Here is a 12,711-nt window from a genome sequence, read left to right as displayed (position 1 = left end):
CCCTCCATTTCAAAATTAAAAAAAAAAAAACACCTTTACAGTCATTTTGTTGATTTGATAATTTAGCACCACAGATATGCAAGCACTGCCAAGCGGCTCTGTACCTGCGGTTAGGCCACATCCCCGTGTGTTCTCTGTGTCTGTCGTTAGGCCACACCCCCGTGTGTTCTCTGTGCCTGTGGTTAGGCCACACCCCCGTGTGATCTCTGTGCCTGTGGTTAGGCCACACCCCCGTGTGTTCTCTGTGTCTGTGGTTAAGCCACACCCCCTTGTGTTCTCTGTATCTGAGGTTAGGCCCCCGTGTGTTCTCTGTGCCTGTGGTTAGGCCACACCCCCGTGTGTTCTCTGTGTCTGTGGTTAGGCCACACCCCCGTGTGTTCTCTGTATCTGCAGTTAGGCCACACCCCTGCGTGTTCTCTGTATCTGCAGTTAGGCCACACCCCTGCGTGTTCTCTGTATCTGCAGTTAGGCCACACCTCTGCATGTTCTCTGTGTCTGCAGTTAGGCCACGCCCCTGCGTGTTCTCTGTATCTGCAGTTAGGCCACACCCCCATGTGCTCTCTGTACTGGCAGGTAGGCCACATAATCTCTTTATCAGCAGAGCAGTGCTACTCTGTGTGCTCTCTGTATCTGCAGGTAGGCCACACCTCTCTGTATTTCCTCTGCCAGTGTCTGCCTTTAGCGATCATCTCTAGGACTCTCTGTAGGCCTTACAGCGGAGATGCTGTGCTGTTCTGGATTATGGTAAGAGCCAGTACACCCCATCTAGTCTGGATGGTTGGAAATTTCCTGCTTGGACTCTGTGTTGTGGGATGTCAAGCAGAATGAAATCGAGTGGGGGCATGTTTTATGCTAATATGTTTATAGAGCAGTGGTTCTAGTCTTTTTTTAAGACTCAGGGAATCTTTTCCTGCTCCTAATCTCAGACAGGGATGCAGGCCTCCATGCTGTGTTTACTATTTGCATGCTTTTTCGATCCTCTTGGATAAATGCCAGTTTGTAGGAAGCACAAAATAAGGCCAATTACAGTGTGAGTACCAGTCATCCATGCGCGGAGACTTCATGCCATGGAATTAGAGCAAAGATTTTTAATTGGGAATGTTGGAAATTCTGCTGTACGAATTTTAGTCATAAAAATATAATCAGAAGGTCAAAGGACACTGCCGTGGATGTAACAGCATGCTGAATAATTTTCAGTATTTTTAAAGGAATAATAAGCATGTCTAGTTGTGTCACGTTTGTTCCATCTGACTGTTCAGGTGTTTCTTCACTGGCCCTGAAGCTAGGGGTCTCCTAAGTCCAGTAGCACCTGCGGTAGTGCACAGACAGTAACATGCACTAAAACACCATGCTCACCATGTTCGGAGACAAACTTAGCTCTGTTGCTCTGTATGGAATTCCTTCTGTGCCATTCTTCTTCTCTTCACTCCTTCCATGCCTTTGTAGTTTTAAACATAATCCTGTTCGGTAACATGGCAACCCACAAAAGTGGCGGTGTGGTGAAAGGCACCTCATCTCCCCACTGTGGCCACGGTGCGCTGAGTTGCTTCCCAGACTCCCCTGCAGGACTCATGCCTTCCCACTCCTCGGTATTCTCACTGAATTCCCGCCAGAACCGGGCTGTCGCTCAAACTACAAAATGTCTGCCGGCCTCCATTTTCACCTTATGAGTTTTGATTAACGTCAGTGACATGTCGATGGAAACCCACTCACTGTATACAGGCTAGGGGGAGGGGTGTGGTGTGGTGAGGTGGAGCGGGTGCTGTTAGCCTGTTAAAGCGCTGGGGGGAGGGGTGTGGTGAGGTGGAGGGGGTGGTGTTGGCCTGTCAAAGCGTTGGGGGGAGGGGTGTGGTGAGGTGGAGGGGGTGGTGTTGCCTGTTAAAGCGTTGGGGGGAGGGGTGTGGCGGAGGTGGAGGGGGTGGTGTTGGCCTGTTAAAGCGTTGGGGGGAGGGGTGTGGTGAGGTGGAGGGGGTGGTGTTGGCCTGTTAAAGCGTTGGGGGGAGGGGTGTGGTGTGGTGAGGTGGAGCGGGTGCTGTTAGCCTATTAAAGCGCTGGGGGGAGGGCTGTGGTGAGGTGGAGCGGGTGGTGTTGGCCTGTCAAAGCGTTGGGGGGAGGGGTGTGGTGAGGTGGAGGGGGTGGTGTTGCCTGTTAAAGCGTTGGGGGGAGGGGTGTGGCGGAGGTGGAGGGGGTGGTGTTGCCTGTTAAAGCGTTGGGGGGAGGGGTGTGGCGGAGGTGGAGGGGGTGGTGTTGCCTGTTAAAGCGCTGGGGGGAGGGGTGTGGCGGAGGTGGAGGGGGTGGTGTTGCCTGTTAAAGCGTTGGGGGGAGGGGTGTGGCGGAGGTGGAGGGGGTGGTGTTGGCCTGTTAAAGCGTTGGGGGGAGGGGTGTGGCGGAGGTGGAGGGGGTGGTGTTGGCCTGTTAAAGCGTTGGGGGGAGGGGTGTGGCGGAGGTGGAGGGGGTGGTGTTGCCTGTTAAAGCGTTGGGGGGAGGGGTATGGCGGAGGTGGAGGGGGTGGTGTTGCCTGTTAAAGCGTTGGGGGGAGGGGTATGGCGGAGGTGGAGGGGGTGGTGTTGCCTGTTAAAGCGTTGGGGGGAGGGGTGTGGCGGAGGTGGAGGGGGTGGTGTTGCCTGTTAAAGCGCTGGGGGGAGGGGTGTGGCGGAGGTGGAGGGGGTGGTGTTGGCCTGTTAAAGCGTTGGGGGGAGGGGTGTGGCGGAGGTGGAGGGGGTGGTGTTGCCTGTTAAAGCGCTGGGGGGTGTGGTGTGGTGTGGTGGAGGGGGTGCTGTTGGCCTGCTCCTGCTACATCTACCATGCTGCATTCAGCAGTAAAACCCCCACCGATTCGTCATGCTGAGCCAGGTGGGCTGAAGATGCTACCTGAGCACGCATCCTGAACACACATCCTAAACACAGTACCTGAGCATGCATCCTGAACACATCCTAAACACAGTACCTGAGCACGCATCCTGAACACACATCCTAAACACAGTACCCGAGCACGCATCCTGAACACACATCCTAAACACAGTACCTGAGCACGCATCCTGAACACACATCCTAAACACAGTACCTGAGCATGCATCCTGAACACACATCCTAAACACAGTACCCGAGCACGCATCCTGAACACACATCCTAAACACAGTACCTGAGCACGCATCCTGAACACACATCCTAAACACACTACCCGAGCACGCATCCTGAACACACATCCTAAACACAGTACCTGAGCATGCATCCTGAACACACATCCTAAACACAGTACCCGAGCACGCATCCTGAACACACATCCTAAACACACTACCTGAACACGCTGCCTGAACACACTACCTGAACACACCGACTCAACACACTGACTGAACACGCTATCTAAACACACTGTCTGATCACGGCCTCTACAACCAACACACATGGTCTCCAGGCATCGTTGAGTGCCAAGTCAGAGCTGAGAGGAAGAGGAAGAGGAAGAGGAAGCCCAGAGCTGGGTAGTTTTACCACGCGCTAGCTGAAACAGGATGCGTCAGAGCCAACATGGAGAATGTACATGACAAACAAGCAAACACATGGACTAAAACCATACAGATATACAGCCATATACCATATACATTCTCACTTTCTCTCACACTCACAAACACACACACACACACACACACACACACACACACACACACACACACACACACACACACACGAGCAGCAGATCTTATGCCAGACATTTTAGTCAGTAGAGTCTTCCCATTCTGCTGTGCTGTTCTAAGGAACTTTTTAAAAATATCCCGTCAGCTGAAACAGACGCAGAATCCCCTCACCTGCTGAAAGCCCCGCCCTCCCCTCCTCTCTGATGCAGCCCCGCCCTCCCCTCCCCACTCCTGCTGAAAGCCCTGCCTCCCTCCCCTCCCCTCTCCTGCTGAAAGCCCCACCCTCCCTTCTGATGCAGACCTACACTGGCCCATAATGGATCTGACAACATTAACAAAACAGTGGACCTTAGCTTTATAAATACGCCCAGATCATGTTTCCGATAACTGTCTTCAGCCTAAAATGGGACTCTCACAAGTTACTAATATCTATATCAGGCGTGTTTCCTTTCTTATGGGAGTATGGGGGTCATTTTTTGTTTGCTAGTGTATGTGGTGTTGGGTAGCGCACCGTGGGCTTGGGCTTGGATTGGGTTACATGTGAAACTCGTTCAACCATGTAAAGGAACATGGAGTAGAATATATGGCTCTAACAACTGTAGCCTAGACAACATGATGACTGACAGCTGGTATTGTCAAAGCCAGGACATTTTCTTTACAATCTGTCCCACTGGCAAGTGTCAGAGACCAGAATAGAGGTCATGACTTCCAGTACAGATGTCACACGTGGCAGAGATCACTCCTACCTCTCACCGCCTCTGTTCTATAACCTCTGTTCTGTCACCTCTGTTTTATCAAGTCTGTTCTGTCAACTCTGTTCTATCGCATCTGATCTGTCACCTCTGATCTGTCACCTCTGTGCTGTCACCTTTATTCTGTCACTTCTCTTCTGTCACCTCTGATCTGTCACCTTTGATCTGTCACCTCTGTTCTGTCACCTCTGATCTGTCACCTCTGATCTGTCACCTCTGTTCTGTCACCTCTGTTCTATCTGTATTTGATGAGTGCTTCTGTCATGCTGTATTGCTGAATTTAGGCCATTGTTCCGCACTGCAGCTGGAAAAACAGAGCTGGACTAATTACAGAGCACCAGAGGGCATCATTTTGGAAAAAGTGAGTCGCACTCAACAAGGGCGTTCGTCAGGCTGAGGGATGCGTCTGAGAGGCAGGGCCGAAAGAGGCAGAGAGCGCTAGAGCAAAAAGCATCAATAATGCAAGGCAAAGTTGCAGACCCCTAAAATAGCGGATAAAGCCACTTTAGGAATCAGCTATTGTTCAGGGGGAGGAGAAGCATCTCACATGCAAATTCTGTTTGTCTCTCATTTTTCCCACCACCTGTGTGATTCATTTATAAGCCAGAGATTCAACCTGAGCTCATATATTACACTGTAAATTCAGACACTGAAAAAACCAAAAACAGTCAGTCACCCTAAACCTCTTTGGACATAGTGCACATGTGCCTGGTAAATAATGGTATGTCAGAACTCCTCAATACCAGCTTTTCTTTGGCTTCATAATAGATTACAGCCAGCGCAAAAAAACAAAACAAAAAAAACATCTATTTTAATCAAGACAAGCGTCCTGGGCCGGGCGACTTGCCAGCTTTCATTCTGGCCAAAGGCACCACTAGATCAACTGAAGCATGAGTTCTTTTCTGAAAATGATTAATAATTAATACTACTAACCATTCATCAATCTTTCACCATACTCTAAATTAAGGGCTGACTAGATATTAAGTTTCCCATTGTTGTTTCCGAGCCTGCGCAGCAGTGGTGGCTACAACGTTTGAGCCATCTCTCCCATCCACTTGGTCCCTTGTAGATCCATTTAGAGATCCAAGCAATGCCTTCCTCCCGTTACCTCCTTCAACAGTTTGAAGTCAACGCACTCGGTTCGTTTTGCTCAGCTCTATGTTGCCATGATGTGGACTGTTGGGTGTGGCAGGGTGACTGAGATCCCTAAAGATCAACGGTGAGTGGTACCTCTTTGCCTCAGTGAGTTAGCCAACCGCAGAAGAGCACGTGGATGGACATAACGAAAGAGTGAAAGGGCAAGCTGTCCTGCGTGTGACGAAAAGAGCCGTGCATGACAGCATTTCAAAATGGCAGCCACCTCCTTGTCTTTACGACTCACGTATCTACATGTGAAATATGTGCTCTCTAATGTACATTATTAATATGAAAATAACACGCTGTAATCAAACAACATTAAGGCATATTCTAATAAAAAAACAATGGCTAGCTTGATATGTATAAAACTAACTACAAGCAATGGACAAAAGTCTCATGTACGGCAGTTGTTCTGAGTCACGGAACCCAGCAATACACATGTTGTGCTGAGGCATTCTGTCAGGAGAACAAACATTATTATGCTGTTAAGATTTCTCTACTTTTCTACAAGTGCAATTGTTTCGCTAAGCAACGTGTCCACTTAGCCTGTCTCCAGTCGCTCACGCGACTGCCAGGCAAATATGAAAAGTAAAATGTCTAGTGAGCTAAGGTGCGTGATAACCAAATCCACTGGGATGATTGTTGTGCTGATATGCACAATATCTAGTTAATTTAAAAAAACATAACTAGCTACAACACATTAGGGCACAGTAAGTGGCTTGCTAACGAGTCCTGATGACGGTGGAACACGGACCACACCAAATGCCTTTTTTGGGTTCCATCCAATTTATATAAAATTAGAACCTTACTTCCTTAAATCAGCCATAAAAAACAACACCATGTCACAACCGCATCAAGTACTTTTAATTATGTGTTGTTGAATGAATTAAAGGTGCAATATTTCATTTTTACCATGAAAAAGTAACAAACAATATATAAGAAAGTGATTATTATTTTACATTTTATTTCCATAAAGCACAGTTCACCTGAAATCAGTTTGCTTTGTTGTCCTCTAATGAACCAGTTTACGCTCCACAGAGTGGGTCCCCTACATGGAGGCGGCCATGTTTAAAATAGATTTAGTACACAATCTCTGATACATCCAGGCCACTAGGGATCAGTGTAATGGCTGTTTCATAATGTGAAGAAGAATCATTGGAAAATGTACCTTTAATAAGGAGGTGGTGCATCAATTGATTCTGGCAACATCACATTTTCTTTTATATAATATACTGGGTTTTATAACATATTAGGTGTTTCTGTCTGAAACACACTGACATGTTCAGCAGTGGGTTTGCTGCTGACAAAGGGAGTGAGTGAGGTCACTGTCATTAACTGTTTCTCTCCCTCTCTTTCTCAGTCCCTCTCTCTCTCCTTCTCTCTCTCTCTCCCTCTCCCTCTCTCTCTCAGTCCCTCTCTCTCTCCTTCTCTCTCTCTCCCTCTCCCTCTCTCTCTCAGTTCCTCTCTCTCTCCTTCTCTCTCTCTCTCCCTATCACTATCTCTCTCTCTTTCTCAATCTCCTCAATCTCTTTCAGTCTCACTCTCAATCTCTCTTTCTCGTTCTCTCACTCTCAATCTCTCTTTCTCGCTCTCTCACTCTCAATCTCTCTCACTTGATTTCTCTCTCAAGTCAAAATGGCTTCATTGGCATGACTGTACAAAATACAATACTGGCAAATTCTTGGAGGTTTTTACATTTGTAACTTTTTAACAGCCAAAATAACGAATACAAAATCACCACAAATAATAATAATAATAATAATAATAATAATAATAATAATAATAATAATAATAATAAAGTGTTAACAGCAAGCTATTAAGACATTAACAAGATATTATTTAACAAGCTTAACAATATAATTTGTCAAAAAGGACTGTGTGTAGGAGTGGTGTGTGTGTAGGAGTAGTGTGTGTGTGTGTGTGTGTGTGTGTGTGTGTGTGTGTAAGTTGGTGTGTGTAGGGGTGGTGTGTGGGTGTAGGGGTGGTGTATGTGTAGGGGTAGTGTGTGTGTGTGTGTGTGTGTGTAAGTTGGTGTGTGTGTAGGGGTGGTGTGTGTGTTTTTGTAGGGGTGGTGTGTGTGTGTGTGTGTGTGTGTGTGTGTGTAGGGTTGGTGTGTATGTAGGGTTGGTGTGTGTGTGTAGGGGTGGTGTGTGTGTAGGGGTGGTATATGTGTGTAGGGGTGGTGTGTGTGTAGGGATGGTGTGTGTGTAGGGTTGGTGTATGTGTGTAGGGGTAGTGTGTGTGTAGGGGTGGTGTGTGTAGGGATGGTATGTGTGTAGGGGTGGTGTGTGTAGGGGTGGTGTGTAGGGGTAGTGTGTGTGTAGGGGTGGTGTGTGTAGGGATGGTATGTGTGTAGGGGTGGTGTGTAGGGGTAGTGTGTGTGTAGGGGTGGTGTGTGTAGATGTGGTGTGTGTGTAGGGGTGGTGTGTGTAGGGGTGGTGTGTGTGTAGGGCTGGTGTGTGTGTAGGGGTGGTGTGTGTGTAGGGATGGTATGTGTGTGTAGGGGTGGTGTGTGTGTAGGGGTGGTGTGTGTAGATGTGGTGTGTGTGTAGGGGTGGTGTGTGTAGGGGTGGTGTGTGTGTGTAGGGGTGGTGTGTGTATAAGGGTGGTGTGTGTAGGGGTGGTGTGTGTATAAGGGTGGTGTGTGTAGGGGTGGTGTGTGTATAAGGGTGGTGTATGTAGGGGTGGTGTGCGTAGGGGTGGTTTAGTTGTAGGTGTAGCGGGAATGAGGAGAAGAGAAGTTGTCACTGTCTGAGAGTGACATGTTGCTACATATTATACAGCAATGGTTGCAGTCTCTCTCTCTCTCTCTCTCTCTCTCTCTCTCTCTCTGTTTGATGTAAAACTCATTTTACTTGTGATGTAAGAGCTACACAGGTACACAGTACATCTTCAGCCAACGTGTATTATTAGCCGATAAGGAAGCTTTTTAATGGATTTTTAATGGATTGTTAGCGGTTCGATGTTGGAATTTCAGACGATAATTACAGCTGATCTTTTTCATCTGCCCAACAGATGAAAACTTCTGTTTCATTTAGGCCTCCTTTTTATATTACTGCAATTATAAGAATAATACACAGATGAGGTGGGTTTTCTTTTGACACGTGCAGCCTGACATGGGGAACTGTCGAGTTTTGCGGTTTGGTTTTTCTGTGTTTTCACACCTGCAACACTTCAAGGAAAAAGAAAATGGCACTTAACAGTGAGAAAGGTTAGAACATAAAATTTTGTCTCAACCTTTTGGTCCAGTGTATGTTTACAATAATTATGACGTCTGATCTACCTCTGAAATGGCTTTGAAAAAAGGATTAATAATCCATCTTTAGAGTTTAACATGTTTTACACTCACTACACTTCATGTATAGAATATTGTTTGAACATGCTTTAAAATGCATAAAGGTAAAATTATCAGTTATTAATACCAGCTATTAGTATCAGCCACAACAAGGTGCTAATTATCGGTTATCTTATCGGCCCAAGAAATTCAATACTGGTGCATCCCTAGTTCAAACTACAGTAACTTGAGTACACCCTACAGGAATGACGTCAAGCTATTACCAAACCCAGCTCCTTCATTCAAACAGTGACACCAGCAGCTAATGCCCAACACAGGTTTTGTTGTATTATGCTAAAAATAAAGTAAGCATTATGTAGGTATGTAGAATCTCTTGCTTAAGAAAGTAGACCTGCAATACAAAGTATCTTGATGCTTGCTAAAATAATGACTTCTAAGCAGCGATGCCCTATGTACCTACAACATGAAAGAAAGGTCAGTTATTTTACATCACTGTGGTAAGACTCTGCGTTCGTCTTACTCGGCCTCGTGTTAAACCTCTAATCCGACTTCACTTATTCTCTGCGCCCTGATGTCAGAAGGACTGGCACGTGCAAGCGCACAAGCAATACGACCGACATTTGCTCCCGTAGTAAGCGTATGCTAGGAAAGCTTTCCGAGGGCGCATGAGACCTCCTGAAAACGCGTCCTCCAGGCGCGCGACTGCGCTTCGTGACGTTTCTGTTTAGAGCTGCACGGACCTTGTTCTCAGGACCTTGGAGAGCGGCAGCGCGAGGCCGTAAGCGTGTCACCCACACGGCAGAAACGATAACGGTCCTGACTTTCTCTCTCTGTCTCGTGCTGAGCTCGCACACACGAGAGGATAATTCAAAGATTTCACGCGGTTGTTGCCAGGGTAAATCTTGCACGTGAGGAGGACGCCTCGTCACTGCTGCGGAGGGCGCGTGGCCATGGTTCGTTAAACCCGCGAGCGAAAAAAAAACCCCACATTTTTCTTTTTTTTTTCTTTCTTTCTTTTTTTAATTAAAAAAAAAATTATTTATTTTTTTGCACATTTTAAAATAACACTGAAAAACAAGTAATGAACCAGATAATGATGCTCTTGAATTGGAATCACAAAGAAATCATGAGTTATTCAAAACAGACACAGAACAGACAGAACCTACTTTGCACTGCTGGATTTGAAGAGTTTGTGCAGGCGCAATTCATAAAGACGCAGGTTTGTTAGTTTGTTTGTTTGTTTTCTCAAAGGTAAATACTTTTCCGAAAGGAACAGCGAGAAAGAGAAATCAATAATAACGATTCATAATCGGTAATGAGGCAAAGCTAATGATTATGGATGTACGTGCGCAGTGCTGAAAATGTTGCTCTGCTCTGAGTGATCAGGTCCTTGTGTTCGCGATGCAGTGCAAAATAAATCTGCCACTTTGCTTTAGAAACGACGGCTAGGCCACCCTGGACGTTCTCGCGCAGACCTCATAAAGTTGCAGGATTATGGCATCGTGACATCAGCATAACAGTTATTTTCCCTAAGTGACATTATCGGTGATTTTATTTTCGACCATCTACCTCTAAAGTATAGTTGAATATGCAGGATAGATGAGGACACGGCATTCCAGAGCGTGCACAAAGCCCAAGCCTACATGCACGAACACGACTAGTGCTGAACTGCGCGAGAATCTCGGTTCACCAGATAAATGTGTCAGTGTTGCCTGGCGTGCGCGAGGCCATCATACTATCAGCCTCTACTCAGAGTGGTGAAAGAAATGTCTGCAATTTTACTTCAATTTTGACTTCTTGGAGTCACCTTCGCACATCTACCCATCTCTCCGTTTGGTTACAGACTCCGTGACAGTGAAACATTTACAACCGTGAGCCCGCGTGCTGCGGACCTGTCACGCATTGTAAAATGGAAGCACCACCCCGCACTCGCGAATCATGAGAGAAAGGCGAGTTTCTCACGATGACGGCAGCTCTGCACGTGCATAACGAGATGACATTCACAGCTACCCGCGACAAGGACATTGCTCCTTCAAACATCTGATGTGACTGCATGAACATGCACCGCCAGTGAACGCGTAAACACCGAGCACCGCATAGAGCATTGCGTGCGCGCATTTATGACAGAACGCAAGTGTGTGTGTGTGTGTGTGTGTGTGTGTGTTGCGGACCTGAGTATGCGTGACGACATGTGCCTTGGAAGGTGACTTTTCCGCGCTTACCTAAAATCGCTATAGGGGTGGATGATCCAGATTCCGGCCGTTTGCACCCTTTTCTGTTCCTTCTCCACGGCTTTCTGACTTCCAAACATTCGCAGGGAGAACTTATTCACCCCGGGCTGCAGCAGCGACGCGAACTGCCGCTGTATGAACCCGTACTGTCGAGCCGCCTGCTCGGACTCTAAATTGTCAAAACCGACCGTGGTGTCTTCCCGGTCTCCCTTCAAGCCCACCGAGTTGCGGTGGTCTTTCATCTTCTGACTTCCCGTGCTGTTCTTCATGATCGAGTCTCGCCTCTGAAACGAATTATTCCCATCCACTTTCTCGTCTTTGTTGCTCGAGATGGAATTGTAGTGGTCGTCCATGGTTTATTTCTCAGAACGCACCGTCCCCGAGCGCGGAGGACAGGCTACGCGTGAAACTCAACGGGCACCGCTGGAGGATCGCCTGTCTCATCTGATGTCCTTCAGCTGCTCGGCTCCGTTGCCTCCTTTACGAATGCTGCAAACTGAGGCAGACTTCCAGTGAACCTGGAGGATCAGGTTTCTTGGGTTACCGCCATCTACCGTCAGAATGTTACTGTTCGCTCGCGCCGCTTCTCCGCCACACTACCGGGCTCACGAGAAGTAAAAGGGCCCGCGAGCAAAGCTCGCGCACCTAATTTTCATAATGTGCCGCGTGCACACATCTTCTAACAACAAGAGTTGATTTTGAACACCTTGTAGGCGCAAATAGGAGTAACTAAATCACGACTGACAGACAGTGCTACGCAACTAAATGACATGTTGGCAAATATATCGGGAGGCGTTATAGCAGTTTAATTATGTCAGAGAATCGCGTCTGCACATATCCTCATGCTTTTTAAAGTGCAGCTCTGGAAACACAGCGGGGAAACGTTGCAGCACCAGCTCAGACATGCTGCATAGCATCTTATAGCTGCCTCTGATTTACCATGCGTGCTACCATAGAAACTCAAACATCATGTATTCAGTCATGAATTTTTATATTTGTTTGATAAAAGCATAATTTTTGCTCACTGTTGTAGCCTTTGTATTTATTAAATCATTGCAGTAATTTCTACATTCCTTTATAGAAGTAATGCTTCACTTATTTTCCTGTAAGATACATTTATCTGATGCTTTTATCCAAAGCAACTTACAATTATGACTAAGTACAACTTGAGTCATTGAGGATTAAGGGTCTTGCTCAGGGGCACCAACAGTGGAGGGGCTTGAACCAGCAACCTTCCAAATACAAGTCAAGTACTGTAAACACTGAGCTACCACTGCCCATCAGTAGCATCATACGTGGCATCAATAATGACATCTGAGCTGGATGTGGCGGGCCAAGAGAGTGATGATTCCACGGGCATAATCCAGTGAGTCTGGTTGTTACGTAGTTCTGATCTGTTACATTGTTTCGGTATCTGTGTTTGCAATGTAAACTCAGGCTACTTTTGTGAGTCAGTATGTTGTGTGCAATGAGTTTAACCTGGATTGAGTTCTAGTCCTAACTTGTTCTAGCTTTGATGGTAATTTGCAGTATTTCATAATGAATAATAGTGACTGTCAGTCTGGAGTGAGTCCCTATTGCAGCTGGGTGATTTAGTCAGCCAAATTAATTATCTGCTAAAGGACTTGAAGCAAGAAGTCTAGAAAACATGACATAAAAAATAT

General features: G+C 46.8%; 1 protein-coding gene across 1 annotated transcript in view; it reads right to left on the bottom strand.

Moving 5' to 3' along the window:
- Positions 1-12,041, bottom strand: part of hcn1 (hyperpolarization activated cyclic nucleotide-gated potassium channel 1) — a 98,310-nt gene extending 86,269 nt beyond the window's left edge. Inside the window, exon 1 of the mRNA XM_035526744.2 lies at positions 11,039-12,041. Within this exon, the coding sequence (XP_035382637.1) occupies positions 11,039-11,400 (362 nt within the window). The 5' untranslated portion in view covers positions 11,401-12,041. The remainder of the gene's footprint in view (positions 1-11,038) is intronic.
- Between the last annotated feature and the right edge of the window lie 670 nt (positions 12,042-12,711).

This window comes from Electrophorus electricus, chromosome 8 (genome assembly GCF_041902795.1).
Source record: "Electrophorus electricus isolate QZ-2024a chromosome 8, ASM4190279v1, whole genome shotgun sequence".
Classification (NCBI taxonomy): Eukaryota; Metazoa; Chordata; class Actinopteri; order Gymnotiformes; family Gymnotidae; genus Electrophorus; species Electrophorus electricus.
The sequence above is the reverse complement of the archived record's forward strand: the minus strand, read 5'-3'. Positions and strand labels throughout refer to the sequence as shown.